Here is a 24,286-nt window from a genome sequence, read left to right on the forward strand (position 1 = left end):
CTTGGTCAGTCCATCACCTTTACCCTCAGCTTCTTTAGCAAGGCAGTGGTCATCTTGGAGGTGTGTTTGAGGTCGTTATGTTGGAATATTGCCCCGCGGCCCAGTCTCTGAAGGGATGGGATCATGCTCTGCTTCAGTATGTCACAGTACATGTTGGCATTCATGGCTCCCTCAATGAACTGTATCTCTCCAGTGCCAGCAGCACTCCTGCAGCCCCAGACCATGACACTCCCACCACCATGCTTGACTGTAGGCAAGACACACTTCTCTTTGTACTCGTTACCTGGTTGCCGCTACACACGCTTGAACCCATCTGAACCAAATAAGTTTATCTTGGTCTCAGCAGATCACAGGACATGGTTCCACGAATCCATGTCCTTAGTCTGCTTGTCTTCCGCAAACTGTTTGCAGGCTTTCTTGTGCATCATCTTTAGAAGAGGCTTCCTTCTGGGATGACAGCCATGCAGACCAATTTGATGCAGTGTGCAGTGTATGATCTGAGCACTGACAGGCTGACCCCCCGCCCCTTCAACCTCTACAGAAATGCTGGCAGCACTCATACGTCTATTTCCCAAAGACAACCTCTGAATATGACGCTGAACGCGTGCGCTCAACTTCTTTGGTCGGCAGTGGCGAGGCCTGTTCTGAGTGAAACCTGTCCTGTTAGACCATTGTATGGTCTTGGCCACCGTGCTGCAGCTCAGTTTCAGGGTCATGGCAATCTTCTTATAGCCCAGGCCATCTTCATGTAGAGCAACAATTCTTTTTTTCAGATTCTCAGAGAGTTCTTTGCCATAAGGTGCCATGTTGAACTTCCAGGGACCAGTATTACAGAGTGAGAGTGATAACACCAAATTTAACACACCTGCTCCCCATTCACACCTAAGACCTTGTAACACTAACGAGTCACATGACACTGGGGTGGGAAAATAGCTAATTGGGCCCAATTTGGACATTTTCACTTAGGGGTGTACTTACTTTTGTTGCCAGCGGTTTAGACACGAATGGCTATGTGTTGAGTTATTTTGAGGGGACAGCAAATTTACACTTTTATACAAGCTGTACACTCACTACTTTACATTGTAGCAAAGTGTCACTTCTTCTGTATTGTCACTTGAAAAGGTATAATAAAATATTTAAAAAAAATGTGAGGGGTGTGAGATACTGTATGTATATACTATATTACCAAAGGTATTGGGATGCCTGCCTTTACACACATACATGAAATTTAATGGCATCCCAGTCTTAGTTCCTAGGTTTCAATATTGAGTTGGCCCACCCTTTGCAGCTATAAAAGCTTCAACTCTTCTGGGAATGTTGACCACAAGGTTTAGGAGTGTGTCTATAGGAACGTTTGACCATTCTTGCAGAAGCGCATTTGTGAGGTCAGGCACTGATCTGGGTGAAATGGCCTCACAGTCTCTGCTTAATTAATCCCAAAGGTATTCTATTGGGTTAAGGTCAGGACCCTGTGCAGGCCAGTCAAGTTCCTCACCCCAAACTCTCTCATTTAGGGCTGGTGTAAAGATCTTTGACACCCTAGACGAAAACAAATTGTTCTGCCCCCTTGGCTCCACCCCTGACTCCACCCCTTTCCCCTGCCCATGTACACGGGGGAGGTGGCAGGAGTCAGGAGTCTGTAATGCACAGAATGCAGGGGTCAGGCATGTGTAAATGAACAGAATGCAGGGGTCAGGAATGTTTAATGCACAGAATGCAGAGGTTAAGAGTGTGTAATGCACAGAATGCAGGGGTCTGTATTTTATTTTACTACATTCTTTTACTACATAAAAAGTGCAGGGTCACGGGATGCACTAATGAAAGAGTGCAGGGTTTAGGGGTGTGCTATGTACTGCATGCAAGGTTGCGGGGTGTGCTACGTACTGAGTGCAGAGTTGAGGGGTGGGCTACGTACTGAGTGCAGGGATGCAGGGTGCGCTATATACTGCATGCAGGGTTGCGGGTGTAATATGTACTGCGTTCAGGGTTGAGGGGTGCACTACATACTGCATGCAGGGTTGAGGGGTGCGCTATGTACTGTGTGCAGGGTTGCAGGGTGCACTACATACTGATTGCAGGATTGCAGGGTGCTCTTCGCAGTGCAGAGTTGAGGGGTGCATTACGTATTGCATGCAGTGTTAAGTAGTGTGCTATGTACTGTGAATAGGGTTGTGGAGAGCTACGTACTGTTTGCAGGGTTGCAGGGTGCGCTACATACTGTGTGCAGGGTTGAGGGGTATGCTACGCACTGGTTGCAGGGTTGAGGGGTGTGCTACATACTGCGTGCAGGATTGAGGGGTGCATTTTGTACTGAGTGCAGGGTTGTGGGGTGCGCTGTGTACTGCGTGCAGGGTTGTGGGGTGCGCTACATACTGCGTGCAGAGTTGAGGGATGTGCTACGTAGTGTGTGAAGGGTTGAGGGGTGCGCTACTTACTGCATGCAGGGTTGAGGGGTGCGCTGTGTACTGTGTGCAGGGTTGCGAGGTGCGCTACATACTGCGCGCGGAGTTGAGGGATGCGCTACGCAGTGCATGAAGGGTTGAGGGGTGCACTACTTACTGCATGCAGGGTTGAGAGGTGCACTACTTACTGCGTGCAGGGTTGAGGGGTGCGCTATGTACTGCGTGCAGGGTTGAGGGGTGCGATACATACTGCATGTGCGTTGCCGTGTGTGCTGCGTGCTGCGTGCAGAATTACAGGGTGCGCTACTTACTGCGTGCAGGGTTGAGGAGTGCGCTATGTACTGCGTGGTCACGGGTCAGGGGTCACAGGTCACGGAGCTGATCTATTTGCAGGCAGAGGCAGCTGTCACTCATTCTCCGTTCCTGGTCAGCCTGTTCATCAGTCCTGGGAGATCTTCAGAGCTCTTCTCCCTCCAGCCTGGAGGGCTCCAGGGCAATCGGTCCTGGCCATCCTCGCTGCTCTTCATCCCCGCCTCCTGGAGCAAGGGGAAGCACCCAATTGGTCAGTCTGCCCCTGGGCCACAGAGTGCCAGTGAGGGGAGGTGGAGTTGCCAGTGCTGATAGGGAGCTGCAGGGAGAAGTGTACAGCAGTGGCTGAAAAAAAGCCCTGCTGGTGCCCGTGCCAGCGCACCCCTGCCAGGAGATTTAGTGCAGCCAAGTGGAATTTAGTGGAGCCAAGTGCTGGAACAGCCGGGTGGTTGGAAACTATGCCCGCACCCCCATAGCGATGCCACTGAGCACCCCCGACTGAAGTGCGCTCTAGGCCTGGCGCCTACCTTGCCTAAAGGGAGTGCCGGCCCTGCTTTCATTCATGTCTTTATGGACCTGCTTTGTGCACTGATGTGCAGTCATATTGGAACAGGGGGTCATCCCCAAACTGTTCCCACAAAGTTGGGAGCATAAAATTGTCCAAAATGTTTTGGTATGCTGATGCCTTAAGAGTTCCCTTCAATGGAACTAAGAGACCAAGCCCAACCCCTAAAAAACAACCCCACACCATAATCCCCCCTCCACCAAATGATTTGGACCAGTGCACAATGAAAGGCCCATAAAGACATGGATGAGTGAGTTTGGGGTGGAGGAACTTGACTGGCCTGCACAGAGTCCTGACCTCAACCCGATAGAACACCTTTGGGATGAAATAAAGTGGAGACTGTGAGCCAGGCTTTCTTGTCCACATCAGTGCTTGACCTCACAAATGTACTTCAGCAAGAATGGTCAGACATTTCCATAGACACACTCCTAAACCTTGTGGACAGCCTTCCCAGAAGAGTTGAAGCTGTTATAGCTGCAAAGGATGGGCCAACTCCATATTGAACCCTACGCACTAAGACTGCCATTAAAGTTCTTGTGCATGTAAAAGAAGGCACCCAAATACTTTTGGTAATATAGTGTAAATGAAAGTAGACAGAATATTGGACAGGCTTGTATTGCATCCCAAATGGAAAAGGTGGATGTGAAAAAGAATGCACCCATGTCAAATATGTTTTAGTGTTGGTTTATTAATAAACATGTTTTAGGCAACATTGGCCAAAGGACCATAAGGAAAAGAAGGGAAAAGGAAGGGGAAGAGAAGTGGTGGACGTAACATTTTTATGGTACCATAGAAAAGCATGAACATGTTCTATTATTTTTTTCATTTTTTTTGCAATACATTTTTTTTTAGATTCTATCCAATTGTTCATGCTTTTCTATGGTACCATGAAAATCCAACGTGCCCCACTTCCCTTCACCTTCCCTTCTTTTCCTTATTGTCCTTTGGCCAATGTTGCCTAAAACATATTTACTATGACATGGGATGAAGGTACCTTGTGAATACATAAAATATTTTAAGGAGCAATAGTTGTCTGTTGGTTTATTATTGTTTAATAAAGTTTAAAATGACAATATCCCTGATAGGGTTGACATGTTAGCTATGATTGCATTTCACATTCATTACGCCGGATGCAGATTACTTTTATACCCCAAGTTCAGAGGAAAGATTATAAAAAATCTCCCCGAGTATATGAGTGTGTGTAATAAAAATGGAAAGGTTTTATTTAAAAATGTCATTAGCATGATGGTTGAGGGACAGAGAGGGCAAATATAAGCAGATTAAACTTCAGCTTTAACTAAATATCTCCCTGCTCTCTCTACCAGCTTGTCTACTATGCTGTGCTGCGAGAACACTGCACCTCCTTAAATTATCAGAAATTGACCGGTTTTATTACTTAAAGTGGAATTTTAGTCAGAAAATTAAGTTCTAATAGATCACTTCAGGCTGGCCCCTTTTGCAGGGATAGCTTCGCAAAACATTAACAAAAAGTCCCTTTACTGTTTAAAATTCAGTAAAACACTGTCTCACCCTGCTCTGCACATGCCTAGTTGCTTTCTATTGTTAGGCACTGCCAAACTTGTAGCGGCTGATCTGCTGACATCCTAAAGTTTTACTGCTGTTCAGAGGCTCTGGGCTTCAGCAAAATGGCCGCCTCCAGCAAGAAGAAATAGGAGCGATACTCGAGGCATTTTACAGCACACACTGATATAGCACCCTGCTAGGTAGGTGCTAGAGAGTGTATAGTTTTTGAGTTTCCCTACTAACAGTAGGGCTGACAGGCAAATTAAAGTTCTCTCTGCCTAACAAGGGGCAGTGATCCATTGATAGGGCCTGCTCAGTGTGATCAGATGCTGCTTATGTTGTCTGCCTGTTTCCCACTAGTCCAATAGGAAGGGGCATATTGGACAGTGGGAGGAAACCTGACAAATGGGAGCATGGGTGTAGATACAGCCCTGGCCATTGGCAGAGGAAGGTGCCTCAGGGCATGCTGGGTGACTGTATTTATACCAAGAGAGCACATATGCACGGGTTCTTCGGCTGGAGACCGGGGTCCTGGAGGAAGGGGGATGGCTGCCCCTCCTCTGTACAGGCTGCCATGCGGCCTCAGGTAGTCGACCTGAGGGCCAGAGTCGCAGAAGCTGCAACCCAGATGTCCTGCAGAGCTGACTGGGAGGAAGACACACCTAGAAGTATCTATTCCTGGCTACTGTGAGCACATACCTATGTCTAGGGGCATGTTCTGTGGGGGCCAACCCTTTAAGCTAGTAAAGGCAGCGGGCGGGTGCCAGCTAAAGTGAATGCTGGTTAGTGTCCCGAAGAATCAGAGTTCATTGAGTCTTTTGCCAGAGCAAGCTAAGGATTTATCCTTCCATGCAAGTGCTGCGTGGATCAGCAGAGGATCTGCTATTCAGTTCAACCAAGTGAGGCCAAGTGAGAGTTGTCCTCATCTGTGCATAGTTAAAGTTGGAGTATCCCACTAGTTCCTTCTCCTATCCAAGTTCTACCAATAAATACAAAAAAGCAAATCCCCTAGACTGGTCATTGGATAGCGAGCCAATGAGTGTGCTCCTGGTCGTGTGAAAGTACCCAAGCATCTGGCTGCAAGATAATCAGAGGGAGGCCCAGGGAAATCTCTACTCATGAAACCCAACAGGGGCAGTGCTACACTAATTTTGGTAGCATAATTATTAATGTGGAATGTATGTTCCTTGCCAGGGCCGGACTGACCATTGGGCACAGCGGGCATATGCCCGGTGGGCCGCCGAGGCCTCCGCTCCGAGTCCAGCGCCAGGCGCACTATAATGGAAGACAGTGTCCGCCGTCCGGCCATTGCCTGCCTCTCCGCGGCCGATTCCGGAGTCTGAGGGCCGCCGCCGCATTACCGCAATCTGGCCGCCCGCCCACCCCGCCACTGTCCCCGACTGCCCGGGCCCCGCATTACGGCAATCTGGCCGCCCGCCGCTATCCCCGACTCCCCACTCCTAACTTTGCTCAGCTGGCAGCCGGCTCCGCAGCGGCATCCAGGCTCCAGCGTAGCTCAGGAGGGGGTGGAGTCGGTGGGTGGACCGTCTGTGTGACTGTGAAGTGAAGGCCGGGGGTGGAGCTAGAGGCCGGCGGGGACCCCATGCTGCCTTGTTGTCACAGGAAGAAGCGGGAAGTGAGCAGTCGCCGTTGCCGCAGACAGACACTGACAGTGTGTCTGAGTCTGAGACAGTGACTGTCTGAACTTAAGTGAGTCAGAGTGTGGAGGAGTCGTCAGTGTCAAGTTAGTGCCTGCCCTGGAGCTGCATTAACACCACCACCCACGACCAGGACAGGAGCCAAGACCTCAACAACAGGTAAGGAAAGAATGGAAGCAGGCCAGCAGCACAATTTAAAAACACAGACTCCCACTGCCATACCTCTGCCTCATCCCATCCCTCCCACTGCCATACCTCTGCCTCATCCCATCCCTCCCACTGCCATACCTCTGCCTCATCCCATCCCTCCCACTGCCATACCTCTGCCTCATCCCATCCCATCCCTCCCACTGCCATACCTCTGCCTCATCCCATCCCATCCCTCCCACTGCCATACCTCTGCCTCATCCCATCCCTCCCACTGCCATACCTCTGCCTCATCCCATCCCTCCCACTGCCATACCTCTGCCTCATCCCATCCCTCCCACTGCCATACCTCTGCCTCATCCCATCCCTCCCACTGCCATACCTCTGCCTCATCCCATCCCTCCCACTGCCATACCTCTGCCTCATCCCATCCCATCCCTCCCACTGCCATACCTCTGCCTCATCCCATCCCTCCCACTGCCATACCTCTGCCTCATCCCATCCCTCCCACTGCCATACCTCTGCCTCATCCCATCTCTCCCACCGCCATACCTCTGCCTGATCCCATCTCTCCCACCGCCATACCTCTGCCTGATCCCATCTCTCCCACCTCCATACCTCTGCCTGATCCCATCTCTCCCACTGCCATACCTCTGCCTGATCCCATCTCTCCCACTGCCATACCTCTGCCTGATCCCATCTCTCCCACCGCCATACCTCTGCCTCATCCCATCTCTCCCACCGCCATACCTCTGCCTCATCCCATCTCTCCCAATGCCATACCTCTGCCTGATCCCATCCCTCCCAATCCCATACCTCTGCCTCATCCCATCTCTCCCACCGCCATACCTCTGCCTCATCCCATCTCTCCCAATGCCATACCTCTGCCTGATCCCATCCCATCCCTCCCAATGCCATACCTCTGCCTCATCCCATCTCTCCCAATCCCATACCTCTGCCTGATCCCATCTCTCCCACTGCCATACCTCTGCCTGATCCCATCTCTCCCACTGCCATACCTCTGCCTGATCCCATCTCTCCCACTGCCATACCTCTGCCTGATCCCATCTCTCCCACTGCCATACCTCTGCCTGATCCCATCTCTCCCACTGCCATACCTCTGCCTGATCCCATCTCTCCCACTGCCATACCTCTGCCTGATCCCATCCCTCCCACTGCCATACCTCTGCCGCATCCCATCTCTTTCACCGCCATACCTCTACCAGATCCCATCTCTCCCACCGCCATCCCTCTGTCTGATCTCTCCCCCCCTCCCATGAGGCAGTGGTGATGGGGGGGATAGGGATGACATCAGTAGCGGTGGGGATAAGGATGACATTAGTGGCAGTGGTGATGAGCATAGGGATGACATCAGTGGCAGACATTGTCATTCCTATCCCCACCACCACTGCCACTGATGTTATTCCTATCCTTACCACCACTGCCACTGATGTCACCCCTATCCTCATCATTCCCACTGATGTTATCGCTATCCCCACCACCACCGCCACGGATGTCACCCCTATCCCCACCACCACTGCCACGGATGTCACCCCTATCCCCACCACCACTGCCACGGATGTCACCCCTATCCCCACCACCACTGCCACGGATGTCCCCCCTATCCCCCACCACCACTGATGTCACCCCTATCCCCACCACCACTGCCACTGATATCATCCCAATCCTCACTACCACTGATGTAACCCCTATCCCCCACCACCACTGATGTCACCCCTATCCCCACCACCACTGCCACTGATGTCATCCCAATCCCCACTGCCACTGATGTCATCCCAATCCCCACTGCCACTGATGTCATCCCAATTCCCACTACCACTGCCACTGATGTCATCCCAATTCCCACTACCACTGCCACTGATGTCATTCCTATTCCCACTGCTTCTGATGTCATCCTTATCCCTACCACCACTGCTACTGATGTCATTCCTATCCCACCACCACCGCTACTGATGTCATCCCTATCCCACCACCACCGCTACTGATGTCATCCCTATCCCACCACCACCACTACTGATGTCATCCCTATCCCCTATCTTTTATATTTTACCCAAAAATTGGGTAATATATTTTTAATGTACCCTAAAATTACCTGTTATCTCTTAGCCTGAGTTCACACCAAATGCGGACTGCATCTAAATAGCAACCCGTCCATGCAAACAGATTGCAGAGTGTATGTTAGGTTAACGACACCCCGCAATCGGTTTTCAAAACACAGTGCGATTTGCAGAATCGGATCGCATGGGTGTGCAGGTTAAATATAACTAAAAAACAGAGAAACCGGTAGTTGTTCATCATTGGTCATTTTGTTTAAAAAAAAAAAAAAAAAAAATGGGCTGCTCAGCCTAAAATGCCCGGGCCTATTTTTTGTCCCAGTCCGGGCCTGTTCCTTGCTAAAGATTATTATTTTCATAAAGTTATTATGGGTAAAGTTCCACTTTAACTAAAAAAAGACCACCTGTGTTACATTGATAGATTCTTTTATGTTTACTGCTAATAATCCCTATATGCTGGCTTGAATTGATGGGCTTGATTTTCATCTTTCACAAAGTTCTGAATACAGGTACACTATATTTACAGTTTGGCTCTATAGGAAGTATGATAAATATCAGTTTAGGAATGACCCCCAACACACACACTTGACATACCCATGCTGGCTATTATGCTGTGTACTGGAAGCCTGGTCAGGCCATGATAAGCAGATTTGGGCGCTCCTGATCTTTGCATGTGCTCATGTTCTTTAAAGCTGAAGGCTGAGTTCTCCTCCTTAGATATGTTGATGTAGAAACATGTATCTGTAGGCGACATTATATGGCAAGGACCTGGATTCAGGAAAATGTTGGCTTTATCTTCCCGGCAAACTCCAATCAAGCACACCCCATACCTAGACATGAGAATTGAGAGAAGAAAATGTGTAACATAGGTAACAAGACAGAATATAAGCATAATTTGGTCAGGTTCACACTTATGCAGGTCTATGGGTAGGCACAGCAGTCCATTCATTTGCAGGAAATGCAGGAAAAGGTCCCCAAACTTTTTTTAGAAAACGCCACTGCACAGAACAGCATAGTGCTGCGGCACTGAGCAGTTTTAAGCACACAAAAATACTTTGCCTTTTCTGATGCGTGGGGTGCCATTAAGGGGTTCATTTACTAAAGCTGGAAAGTGCAAAATCTGGTGAGGGTATGCATGGTAGCCAATCAGCTTCTAACTTCAGCTTGTTCAATTAAGCTTTGACAATTAAACCTGGAAGCTGATTGGTTTCTTTGCAGAGCTGCACCAGATTTTGCACTGTCCAATTTTAGTAAATCAACCCCTAAGAGTGAATGGCACCCCCATGTGTCTGCTAAAGAGCAGCACAATTTGCCTGTGGGTTGGAAGCACGTGATTATGCACGCGATCCCGACTTACACATATGTGAACCTAGCCTTTAAAGGAAGAATCAGTTTTGTTCCCTACATATGTGAACCTAGCATTTAAAGGAAGAACCAATTTTGTTTCCTACATTGAATGTTTCTGAACTTCCTCTATTATGTGTGGTTCCTATTTCATCAACATCACCATCTGGTGGCTACAATACATTTTTGTTTCCCCATTGAGGGATTTCTAGAAAAAAAAGCATCATGGCCACAAGGTGGCTCTGACAATATAAGAACTACACATATTAGAAAAAATACAGCAATTTTCGCCCTTGTGTTTTGTCATATTCACACAATGAGCATTTTATACATATACCCCTTAGAGCAATGTATATGTCTGATTACTCCCATCCTAGTACAAAGTCTCAAACATAAATGAAGCTTGCAATAAAATTTATAGGAGGGTCACTGAGTACATACAGAGTTGTTAGTTGGAGTTAACGGGCAGTGAGAACCTCCTATACTTCCTGCCTGATCAGCTCTGAGTCATGCAGAATTCTTCTTCTATCTCCTCTTGATGCCATTTAGATGCAGGACTTATATTGGGTATTTTTGCCTTACCTAATTTTTTCACAATATGGACTAGGCATTCAGACTGAGATACCATTAAAGTTCATGTGCGTGTATAGGCAGGTGATCCAATACTTTTGGTAGTATAGTGTATATCCTCCTCCCTTCCTAACCACTCATGTAGCCATTTAAGAGACCTTACTACAGAAAGTGTAATTAGATCACACATATCTCTCCCATTCAAATTTAGTTGTTCCAGTGCACTGCATTAATGTAGGCATCTTAATGCACAGTAAGTTGCGTTAAGGCAGACAATTTAAATGGATGGGCTGCCAACACTGCAGAACAGTTCAAACTTGGACATGCACCATATTTGTCTGCTACAGTGTTACTGTGCATCGTGGTGCCAGGACTGGCCCGAGACATTGTGCTGCCTGGGTCCAAAAATGAAATGCTGGCCCCCCCCCCCCCCCCCAAAAAAAAAAATAATGCCTAGCAAAGGGCGTGAGCAGAAGAGCAGAAGAAGGCGGGCCGGGCATGAGGCCAGCCGCATCTACTCTTCCAGTTCCACTCAATATAAATGCAAGCTGCGCCTGAACATGGGTTGCTGGCAGAGCCGTGGTAAAGGGATCTTTGCTCTCTGTCTCCCGGTGGTACCCAGTGCCGGCGGTACACACACCTGAGCTCTTCATGTGCGCTCGGATGTTTAACAGCCAGTGTTAGACTGTGTGAGCCACCTCGCGCCTGGCAACTATTAATATGTGTGCTGAAGGCAGAGGAGCGGCCCAGGGGGCAGTTGTCACATACAAAACTGCTGGAAAAAACATTTTGGGTGTTAGTTTGCTGCCCCTCTTAAAGTGTTGCCTGGGTCCAATGGACCCAGTGGGACCCATGGTACGGCCGGCTCTGCGTGGTGCACTGCAATGCATGTACGCCGAAGTTGCTCTGATTTAGCACCTTGGGGTGCCATTGACACGAATGACACTTTAATGCACAGGTGTCAAACTCAAGGCCCGTGGGCCGAATGCGGCCCCCCAGGCCATTTCATGTGGCCCTCGCACCGCTCCTGCAACTGCGGCACCCCCCTTGTCTCTGCCCCACCTTGTCTCAGTAGTCGGCAGCAGAGAGGACAGAACTTCTTTGCCAGATCCTGTGATTTTCTGTGCACAGAAAGGCTTGTCTTTGCCCACCCCCCCCCCCCCCCCTCTCAGCAGTCTGCAGCAGAGAGGAGGGCAGAACTCCCCCCGATCCTGCACCTCCCTGTGCAGCCACAACACCACCTTGTCTCTGCCCTCCCCTGGCCTCAGCATTCAGCAGACTCTGTAAGCTGACTCCAGCCCTTCTCTGGTCCTCCTCCAGGCTTTGCACTTTCTTCTTCCCAGATCCACCCGCATCTTCTTCCTGGCTGTAGCACAAGGTAAGGGGGTGCATTGTGATGTAAGGAAGGGTGGGTGACTCTTGACATATGATGGTGGGGAGCTCTTGACATCTCATGTAAGGGTGTAAGGGGGCATGGGGTGCTCTGGACATTTAATCTTACAGATATAACCATAATGCTGATTCGGCCCGCAATTAAATTTAGTTTGACACCACTGCTTTAACGCATCAACGCAGTAACATATAATAATGTGCTAATTCCTGCAATTTAACTGAATGGGCTACTAACACACCAGAGCAGACCAGAAATTGCACATGCACCATTATTACTGCGCTCCAGATTTACCATGCATTGTGGTGCGTTGCAACACGTGTGTGTAGGAATTGTATAAGTTCAATACATTGGGGTGCCATTTACGATGAATGACATGGCAACATACCAACACAGATAATGTGTTAATGAGCTTATTCCCACAATACACAACCCTGGAGGGATCTAAATGAACCCTAATTGGTAAAGCAGGGAAATTCTCATAAATACTGTATATAAAATATAAATGAAGATGATTTCAAAATGTCTATATATTTAAAAAAAAATACAAATTACACAGAATAATGTCCCTTTAAAGAGTCTATTTCGAAGAAGTCTTTTTTTTCCAAACAATAGAAAGTAAAACCTAATTTACAAAGTTGTAAGCACATTTTTGTTCATATAAAAGCAAGCAGTATGAACTTGAGAAGAAAGAGTGGATTGTTTCGCATTGTGAAATTATGACAAGTCTAATTTAAGTCTACAGGTAATTTCCTTTGAGTAGGTGGTCCTCACTTTTGTGTCTTTTGTGGCGCTAGGCAGGGGGCTCCACCCTCAACTACTTTAGTGTGTTAACAGCTGAGCAAATTAAAATGTACAAATGTTCAAGTGTACAAATGTTCAAATTAAAATGTACAGAGATTGATGCTTTCCTACGTGACTGCAAGCACAGCAGCTCTATATATATTTATATATATATATATATATATATATATATATAGAAACACGGGATTAAATTACCAAAAAAACTCCTTTTACAGACAATTTTTATGTGTTCTATTTAAAGAACAAAAAAGTAATATGCTGGTTCATTTAAAGGGGTTTTGCATGTTGATAGCTTTTTTTAGTATGTGTTTAATGAAAAAAAAAAAAAGTACGCCATTAACACAACCTGTTATGATTCTCATGAACTTTAATGGCATCCCCGTCTTAGTCCGTAGGGTTCAAGATTGGGTTGGCCCACCCTTTACAGCTATAACAGCTTCAACTATTCTGGGAAGGCTGTCCACAAGGTTTAGGAGTGTGTCTATGGGAATGTTTGACCATTCTTTCAGAAGTGCATTTGTGAGGTCAGGCACTGATGTTGGACAAGAAGGCCTGGCTTGCAGTCTCCGCTCTAATTTATCCCATAGGTTTTCTATCGGGTTGAGGTCAGGACTCTGTGCAGGCCAGTAAAGTTCCTCCACCCCAAACTCACTCATCCATGTCTTTATGGACCTTTCTTTGTGTACTGGTCCAAATCATTTGGTGGAGGGGGGATTATGGTGTGGGGTTGCTTATTAGGGATTGGGCTTGGCCTCTTAGTTCCAGTGAAAGGAACTTATAAGCGCCAGAATACAAAGCCATTTTGGACAATTTTATGCTCCCAACTTTGTGGGAACAGTTTGGGGATGGCCCCTTCCTGTTCCAACATGACTGCGCACCAGTGCATAAAGCAAGGTCCATAAAGACATGGATGAGCGAGTTTGGGGTGGAGGTACTTGACTGGCCTGCCTCAACCTGATGGAACACCTTAGGGATGAATCAGAGCAGAGACTGCGAGCCAGGCCTTCTCTCCAACATTATACCTGACCTCACAAATGTGCTTCTGGAAGAATAGTCAAACATTCCCATAGACACTCCTAAACCTTGTGGACAGCCTTCCCAGAAGAGTTAAAGCTGTTATAGCTGAAAAGGGTGGGCCAACTCAATATTGAACCCTATGGGCTAAGACTGGGATGCCATTAAAGTTCATGTAAGTATAAAGGCAGGTGTCCCAATACTTTTGATAAAATAGTGTATATCTAGGCAGTTCAAGCATGTTTAAAACTTTACAAAATAAACTAGTGCAACGCAATAAAACAATTAATATACATACATATAAATCATAATTACTTGTGAAAGGTCAATAATCCCTATCCAAAACTATAATGTGACTGTTCGAATTTATAAGTTGAATGAAAAAATAATAAAAGCTAAATCCGAGCAAAATAAGGGCTCTTTCACACGGAGCGGACCATATTGCGATCCGCTCCGGCACTTTTTTTTTTTCCACGGACACGGATGACACTTGTGTCATCCGCTCCGTATGTCCGCATATCATCCCATCTGTTTGCGGATGATATACGGACATAATGTATGTCTATGGACATTGCGGATGTCAACGGATGACACCGCTGACATCCGATTTTGCATCCTTTCCGTTTTTTAAACAGAACAAAAATAGGGTTCTGTTCAGTTCCAAAAAACGGAACAGAACTGAAAGGACACAAATCGGATGTCAGTGGATGGTCATCTGCTGACATCCGCAATCCCATTGACATGCATTATGTCCGTATATCACCCGCAAACGGATGGGGTGATTTACGGACATACGGAACGTCCGTGTGAAAGAGCCCTAAAAGTCCAGTGCTCCCCACAAAACCAGTGATCTTCTGTTTCTTTCTCTTATCCAGTGATTTGTGCACCTCCACACACCAGGTGAAAAACACGATCACACATAAAGATTTGATCATCTTTGTTATTTATTCAGATCCGCTCAGCTGGTGACCCCTCTTCACTCCTCCTCAGATACAAAGAGTTTTTATCCTCCAGCTCTCAATATACTCGTATTCCACATATGAATTACATACAAAAGAAAGGCAGATACATAGTGCTTCCCGTTTTAAAACTTTTATTCTAATGAATAAAAAAACAAAAGCGCTTTTAAAATTGCATCAGCCAGCTCACCACTACTGAGCAATGGCAGTGGTGGCGTGACGTCACGGGCTCAACTCCTCCCTCCTAGACGCATAACGCCCTATGATTGGGCTGCCACAGTAGGTGGTAGGGGTTAGTCGGCTGATGCAATTTTAAAAGACCTTTTGTTTTTTATTCTTGTAAGTGTATTTTATTGGGATTGTTTTAAGGAAAGTTTTTTTAAAATGGGAAGCACTTTGTATCCGCCTTTCTATTGTATGTAATCCATATATGGGATACAAGTATTTTGAGAGCAGGAGGGTGAAAACACTCTGGATCTGAGGTGTAATGAAGAGGGGTACTCAACTGAGCAGATCTGAAAAAAAAAAAAAAAACACAGATGAGCAAATCTTTATGTGCTTAATGCAGCCTTTATTTTATTTTTTTATTTATTTGGGGTACTTATATAGCGCTGTCAATTTACGCAGCGCTTTACATATACATTGTACATTCACATCAGTCCCTGCCCTCGAGGAGCTTACAATCTAAGGTCCCTATCTCACATACATACACAGTAGGGCCAATTTTTTTTTTTTGTTATACGGGATCCAATTAACCTACGCTCCAATACTTGTAACCTTTTCAACACAGAGGAACCCTTGAAATAAATTTTTGGCCTCGGGGAACCCCTGCTAAAAATTAAAAATCTACAACTCATGACACATTAGTGTGACAGTCAGTGGGAAGAATGCTCCTTACTCTTGTCCTCATTGGGAAGAATTACCCCCTTACAGATCGCTAAAAGGAACAATGGTGTCATTGGGAACTTATCTGAGAGGCAGAAAATGCCCATTGCTCAAGGAACCCCTAGCAACCTCAGGAGGAACCCTGGTTAAGAAACCCTGGCCTAATGTGAGCATGTTTTTCACCTGGTGTGTGGAGGTGCACAAATCACTGGATGAGAGAAATAAGTAGAAGATCACTGTTTTTTTGGGGAGCATTGAACTTTTATTTTGCTCGGGTTTTGCTTTTATTCGTTTTCTCACTCAACTTATAAATTCGAAGAGTCACATTATAGTTTTTAATTGGGATCATTGGACTTTCACAGGTAATTATGATTTATATGTACAGGTATGTATATTGATTGTTCAATCAATATTGAACAAGATTCATAGAGTGTTCAGCTAGCAACTTATTATACACTGCTTTATATTTATTTTAGCTCAATATTAAATTAGGTAATTCGTGGTTGTGCTGATTGAAAATAGATCTTTTTTGATATTTCAAATTTTCACCCTTTTTACTTGCTTCTGTAGTCATCTAAGATGAATTCTGAGATCATTGGCAATCTCACCAATTTATATTGCCTTCTACAGTATCTCACAAAAGTAAGTACACCCCTCACATTTTTGTAAATATTTTATTATATCTTTTCAAGTGACAACACTGAAGAAATTACACTTTGCTACAATGTAAAGTAGTGTGTGTACAGCTTGTATAACAGTGTAAATTTGCTGTCCCCTCAAAATAACTCAACACACAGCCATTAATGTCTAAACCACTGGTAACAAAAGTGAGTACACCCCTAAGTGAAAATGTCAAACTTCGTTCCAAAGTGTCAATATTTTGTGTGGCCACGATTATTTTCCAGCACTGCCTTAACCCTCTTGGGCGTGGAGTGCACCAGAGCTTCACAGGTTGCCACTGAAGTCCTCTTCCACTCCTCCACGATGACATCATGGAGCTGGTGGATGTTAGAGACTTTGCGCTCCTCCACCTTCTGTTTGAGGATGCCCCACAGATGCTTAATAGGGTTTAGATCTGGAGAATGCTTGGCCAGTCCATCACCTTTACCCTCAACTTCTTTAGCAAACAGTAGTCAACTTGGAGGTGTGTTTGGGGTCATTATCCGAAGGAAGGGGATCATGCTCTGCTTCAGTATGTCACAGTACGTGTTGGCATTCAAAGTTCCCTCAATGAACTGTAGCTCCCCATTGCCGATAGCACTCATGCAGCCCCAGATCATGACACTCCCACCACCATGCTTGACTGAAGGCAAGACACACTTGTCTTTGTACTCCTCACCTGGTTGCCGCCCCACACGCTTGACACCATCTGAACCAAATAAGTTTATCTTGGTCTCATCAGACCACAGGACATGGTTCCAGTAATCCATGTCCTTAGTCTGCCTGTCTTCAGCAAACTGTTTTTTTTTGTGCATCATCTATAGAAGGGGCGTCCTTCTGAGACGACAGCCATACAGTGTGCGGCGTATGGTCTGAGCACTGACAGACTGACCCTGTTGTGGAAATTTTAATATTATTTGTGTGGACATTTTTCAGGAAGTGTTTTTTTAATTGCCAGTATGTCTCCCAGTGTCAGTTTAACGGTATTCGCTATGTGCAGCGTTTTGATAAGTAGCTCCCCTTTAGCTGGAATATTAGCTGATAGCTTTCTATTATGCTTGATTGATCGAAATACTGCTGCTATAGCCTTTGCAGATATAGTCTCATTTACTGGAACAGTAGCATAATCACTATCAAATATGGTTTGTATGAACTATATTATATAGGATTCACTCTAACAGGTTGTTACGGGAGTGCATGCATATGTATTGGCGCAGCCGCATTTATGAGAATACACGCCAGTTCTATTGTTTAGTGTTTGGCAGCCATTTTACTACACGTGGGTCCCATTGTTAGCAATAGTGCATGGTTCCTCTTTCACCCAATGGCTGCAAACTCATGCACACAGCTCAGCTTGTTCATTAACATACTGTACACTCCCCTTTCTATTGAACTTTTGAATGTTTACGAGTCTGTGATTGGTTGTGTTGTATAGTCACCACCTCCCATTGTAAACCCCTTTTTCCTGACTATAAATAAACAAGAGCCCTGTGTTGGAGCAGGACTGATTCTGTTGACATCGACCGTGACACAGACTTGGTCTGTTTCTCTCTATGTTGCCCAGCGAGCTAGGATTTCTTTATACAAAAGAGCTGTACATTGCACTTTTTAGTACAAAGGGATTATTGGCGCTTGGCGCGTATTAATATCCGCAAAGTTCTCCGCTCACCGAGCAAATTTCTATCCTCCAAACTCCATTAATTTCCATCACAACCCCCCACCCCTTCAACCTCTGCAGCAATGCTGGCAGCACTCATGCATCTATTTCCCAAAGACAACCTCTGGATATGACGCTGAGCATGTGCACTTTTTTTGGTCGACCATGGTCTTGGCCATCGTGCTGCAGCTCAGTTTCAGGGTCCTGCCTATCTTCTTTTAGCCCAGGCCATCTTTATGTAGAGCAACAATTCTTTTTTTCAGTTCCTCAGAGAGTTCTTTGCCATGAGGTGCCATGTTGAACTTCCAGTGACCAGTATGAGAGAGTGAGAGCAATAACATGAAAATTAACACACCTGCTCCACATTCACACCTGAAACCTTGTAACACTTCGGCCCAATTTGGACATTTTCACTTAGTGGTGTACTCATTTTTGTTGCCAGCGGTTTAGACATTATTGGCTGTGAGTTATTTTGAGGGGACAGCAAACTTACACTGTTATAGAAGCTGTACACACTCACTACTTTGCATTGTACATTGTAGCAAAGTGTCATTTCTTCAGTGATGTCACATAAAAAGATATAATACAATATTTACAAAAATGTGAGGGCTGTACTCACTTTTGTGAGATACTGTATATCCCAATAAAGTTGTTTGCACAGATGTGAAGGTAAAAAGCAAAAAAGTATGCACCTAAACCGCCTCACATTATCCCCCTATCCTCGGCAAAAAAAAAGTTAGGCATATACCAGTTAGGCCTATTCTGCTTGAATAAATCTGTCCTGCCACTGGCTAATTTTACACACTTTGCAGACAGATGCTTTTAATTCTTGAATAAAAAACTGCCTGGGCCTTGTGTCTCTTCTTTGCTGCCTAGTCTTGCTCATTAAAGCTGCCTTACCTCTGGCCAATTTATACACTGCTTTATCATTTGCAGCCTTGTAATTGTCAAGCAAAAAAACCTCCCTAAGCCCTGTATTAGGAAATTCATATTTTTCTATGTGGCCTGTTCACACCGCAGCACTGCGGTGAGGTGGGTTGAGGTGTATTGTGCAAAAATGTGCCATGCTGCATTTTTCTGCACTAAACTGCACCTCAGCTCATGTCGGTGCATCCTACCAAGTTCAATGAAGTGTCATTTTGTGACATTTTAATAATGTAAAAAAAAAAAGCAAAATAGAAATTTACACTGTAACAACACAGGGCATTGTAACAACAGAGGACAATGCCCTTAAGGCTGCATTCACATGTCAGCTTATAATCGCGGGCAGAACCACCGCGGTTCCGCCCGCGATTCGGAGATTTATTGCAAATCGCGGGACGCCTAGAGTTGCCCGTTGATTTGCAATAGCCCCCCAAACGCCGAGCGATGTTGCCGCGATTTACGCCCGCCGAATCGCGGCAACATCGCGCAAACAAAATCGCGGGACGCAATACGCTCCAAAGAAGCTCTTGTACTTTTTTGGAGCGTATTGCGTCCCGCAATTTTGTTTGCGCGATGTTGCCGCGATTCGGCGGGCGTAAATCGCAGCAACATCGCTCGGCGTTTGGAGGGCTATTGCAAATCAACGGGCAACGCTAGGCGTCCCGCGATTTGCAATAAATCTCCGAATCCGCGGTTCTGCCCGCGATTATAAGCTGACATGTGAATGCAGCCTAATGCCGTTACACACCCTCTGGTGCAAGTGAGCTCTTGTACTTTTTTGGAGCGTATTGCGTCCCGCAATTTTGTTTGCGCGATGTTGCCGCGATTCGGCGGGCGTAAATCGCAGCAACATCGCTCGGCGTTTGGAGGGCTATTGCAAATCAACGGGCAACGCTAGGCGTCCCGCGATTTGCAATAAATCTCCGAATCCGCGGTTCTGCCCGCGATTATAAGCTGACATGTGAATGCAGCCTAATGCCGTTACACACCCTCTGGTGCAAGTGAGCCCTTAGTTATTTTGTGTAGGTTTATATGTTTTTTAAACCAGTGCTTTATTTCTTTTCTTTTATTACTAGTTTTTAAAAAACTTAAATTGTAAGTTCACCTTTTCACAAAAAAGTGAAGAGTTGAACTAACACCCTACACCAGTGGTCTCCAAACTGTGGCCCAGGGACCAGATGCAGCCCTTTGCTTGCCTTTATCTGGCCCTTAGGGCACTATTCTTTCTACTGAGATGAGACACGATTCCTTCCACTGACACCGACATCGGGGCACTATTTCCACCAATGACACCAATGATGGGGCACTATTCCTCCCCCCAATACCAGAGATGGGGCACTCTTTACTCCCAGTGACCCCAGGACATTTTCTACTCTACATTTTCTACTCCCACTGCCCACAGTCCGGCCCCCATAAAGTCTGAAGGCCAATCAACTGGCCATTGGTAAAGAAAGTTTGGAGACCCCTGCCATAAACCCTTCCCACAGAGGGAATCCAGGATGAATCAGAGTGATTCCGACTTGTCAACGTGATCATGTGCCGGCAGGGGTTTTTTTTCAGCTGGAACGTGGGGAAACGCAGTTCTGGCACCTCAAGAACTAAATGTATGTATTAGCAAGGGGTGCTGGGGTGGGCTGGAGGGTCTATTAACGCTGGCTGCTGGGGGATCTATTGTTGCTGGAGTGGATCCATTTTTGAGTGACAGTCTATTGTTGCTGGTGGGGGATCTATTGTTGCTAGGGGATTAAATATTGCTGTAAAAGAGATCTACTATTGATGGAGGGGGTCTATTGTTGCTGGCTGCTGCAGAGTCTATTGGGATGGTGTAAGGTGTTAGTTCACCTTTTAACTAATGTGAACAGGTGAACTTACACTTTAAATAAAAACAATAAACATGTAATACAATATATAATATAATTGCTCTCTTGGTAATTCAAATGCAACTCAATAATAAATAGAAACACGTATTGTGAGAAAGCGGCTAACTCAGTATTGTAAAATAAACAATAAAAAGCAGTATCAAAAAAATAGTGCAGCGCTAAATTTCAACAAAGTCATATAAAAAAATATAACCACAGTGGAAAGGAATATGAGGATCTTCTATTTCAGTGTGATAACCACCACCAGCACCCAACCGCACAGCCTCTTACCAGATGATATAGACCCTCATTACAAAGGTCTATACAAGCGGAGTAATAAACATCAGGTACAGACTGTAGGCAGGTTCCTCCAATCATCCACTATCGATCCACAGATAATATGGACCCTCACTACAAGGGTATATAAACTTAGGACATAAATTGTAAAAAAAATCCTTCAATATTCCACTACCGATGAACTGTTCTCAGTGTAAGACCGAACCCCCTCCTTGCTCAGCCCTCTCAGCCTGGCTTCACGGTGCCTCCAGTAGTAGCTTTCCCAACATGGGGACTCTGTCTTCTCATTGGTTCACGCATGAGCCAATGAGAAGACAGAGTCCCTATGTTGGAAGAACTGCTACTGGAGGCACTGTGAAGCCAGGCTGAGAGCACTGAGCAAGGAGGGGGATCGGCTCACACTGAGAACAGTTCATTGGAAGTGGAATATTGGAGGAATTTTTTACAATTTATGTCCGAAGTTCATATACCCTTGTAGTGAGGGTCCATATTATCTGTGGATCAATAGTGGATGATTGGAGGAACCTGCCTACAGTCTGTGCCTGATGTTTATTACTTCGCTTGTATAGACCTTTGTAATGAGGGGTCTATATCATCTGGTAAGAGGCTGTGCGGTTGGGTGCTGGTGTGGCGGTTATCACACTGAAATAGAAGATCCTCATATTTCTTTCCACTGTGTTTATATTTTTCATATGGACGTTGTTGGAATACACATTTAATACAGCCCCCAAAATTTTGGATTCACACTCCGTTATGGGTTTTCTAAACAGATATCAAAAAAAGGGCAGTTTGCTTTCGTACTATCTTTCTCTTGTTAATAATCTATGTGGAGGCTTTTTTTTCAACAGAACAACAAAGAATAGGCAGGTATTACAAATTAGCCTACACCACCACCTGCTGGATGAATATGCAGGTATGAAATATATTTCATATTTATATGATTCAGTCTTTAAATGTTTTCCTGAAGAAAATATGTGGGAAAAAAACCTAGATACTCCTTTAATAACAGGATTTTTGACTTACCGTAAAATCCTGAGACAACTGGATTATATTGCTGCATACAGGAGATTGGACACAGGCAATAAAAAAGCTGTTAGTCAGTCATATATAACCCCTCCCACTCCCATCATGCTTCATTTTCATGCAAACGCAGTAGTAGGAGTGATCATAAGATGGGATGGGACCTGTGTCCCTTAATGAACTCCAAGTATAAAAAAAAAAAAAAAATCGGTAATCAAAAAATCCTGTTTTCTTAATTGTTCATTAAGGGAAACAGGGTCAGAAGGAATAGTAAGCAAACTCTGATATCCCAAAGCTGTCCAATGGCTATGTCCATGGTCTTCAAACACAGGTGTTTTGTTTCATGACAGGGTCCCTTTAAATGTTAGAACTTACAATCAAAAATGGTTCAGCTTGTTTCTATGGTACAGAGGTGCAGGATATTGGGACTCACTTTTTATGGGCATGGAAGGAGGCATATGTGAAGCTCTTCCCTTCATATTCTCCAAAGAATTTGCTCTCACTCAGTCGTATGTGGTAGATTTCATTGGCGGAACAACGGCTGTAGTTCTTCTGCCACTGGTCAGGTGATGTAGAGTTATTATCTCTGCACATAACAGGGTATCATGAGAATATTACAATAACGACCTTTGACAAATCTTGTGCAGAAAAAGAAGGTTTGTGTATTTAAAAAAATGTTCATAGACAAACTCTCTTATGTTTTTCTTGTGGAATGGATTCCCTACATAAGGAGTCACGGGTCCAAAAATTCTTTGATATCTAGGAATCTTGCCTTCAAACCTTGCCTACAGACACCCAAAAATCGATAGTAAAATGTTTTCTATATACCCAATGGTTCCCAACCAAACTGTTAACCGATGACCCTCAATCTGATATCCTATATATATATATATCCTATCCTCCACTTAAAATGTATTTTATTATTTGTTTTGTATTGTTTTACTGGCCAAATGTTGTGTCTATTTTCACTGTTAGCTACATTCTCATATAAAAAAAAATATGTAGGCATCCCAGACAGAAGATTCCTTAGATCCCAAGCTTACAGGCTTACATGTACTGTAATTGTAGCCCTAACATATCTTTCTTGTCTACTTATCAGTGTGGTCAGAAATCAATGAAGGACACACGACATCAATTGAATTAGTTATATCAGCAATAGGCCAGGACCCACTGGTGAAAGTTCTCCCCTATCGGGAACTACCATCATGCTTGAGGTCATTGTAGCCGTATTAGTGCACTTGCGACAGAGACAATTGAGTGTACTGCTTGGACCTTGAAGAAGGGGACATACCCCGAAAGCTTGTCCTGAAAAATTGTATGTTAAAAAAAGTATCACGGACAGTACTCAATTGTCTCTATCTGGAACTAAAAATGTTTTGTTAAAGGGTAGCTGTTCCTTTAACACAAAACCCATATCCCACCACCCATCGTGCTTTTCATCAAACTTGCCCATAGAATTACAGACCTTGAATACAGAAATCCAAGGTTATTAGTTCCTTTAATACAAAACCCATACCCTACCACCCATCATGCTTCTCACCAAACCTGCCCATAGAATTACAGACCTTGAATACAGAAATCCAAGGTTAGCAGTTCCTTTAATACAAAACCCATATCCTACCACCCATCATGCTTCTCACCAAACCTGCCCATAGAATTACAGACCTTGAATACAGAAATCCAAGGTTAGCAGTTCCTTTAATACAAAACCTATATCCTACCACCCATCATGCTTCTCACCAAACCTGCCCATAGAATTACAGACCTTGAATACAGAAATCCAAGGTTAGCAGTTCCTTTAATACAAAACCCATATCCTACCACCCATCATGCTTCTCACCAAACCTGCCCATAGAATTACAGACCTTGAATACAGAAATCCAAGGTTAGCAGTTCCTTTAATACAAAACCTATACCCTACCACCCATCATGCTTCGCATCAAACCTGCCTAAAGAAATACAGACCTTGAATACAGAAACCAAAGCTTAGCAGTTTCTTTAATATAAAACTTATATCCCACCACCCATCATGCTTCTCATCAAAACTGGCCATAGAATTACAGACTTTGGACATAGAAATGTCTTACTTCTCACTGTGGTTGTAATATCAAGGTCAGGCAGTGTTTATACCCTGCAACATCCCTGGTGTTTTTTGTAAATCTGTGAGTAGGCAGGTGCAGCGGCATTACAATCTGGAGAGGAAGTCAAGGGAAACTCAGTTGC

General features: G+C 45.2%; 1 protein-coding gene across 2 annotated transcripts in view; it reads right to left on the minus strand.

Moving 5' to 3' along the window:
- The window catches only part of LOC309553391 (potassium channel subfamily T member 2-like), a 422,810-nt gene that overhangs the window by 61,616 nt on the left and 336,908 nt on the right, over positions 1-24,286 (minus strand). For both annotated transcript variants that reach the window (XM_082254566.1, XM_082254567.1), the window contains exons 17-18: positions 22,497-22,649; positions 9,275-9,510 (exon numbers count right to left, since the gene is read on the minus strand). In XM_082254566.1, coding sequence (XP_082110692.1) covers positions 9,275-9,510; positions 22,497-22,649 — 389 coding nt within the window. The remainder of the gene's footprint in view (positions 1-9,274; positions 9,511-22,496; positions 22,650-24,286) is intronic.

This window comes from Pelophylax lessonae (genome assembly GCF_965119305.1).
Source record: "Pelophylax lessonae genome assembly, chromosome: 4".
NCBI lineage: Eukaryota > Metazoa > Chordata > Amphibia > Anura > Ranidae > Pelophylax > Pelophylax lessonae.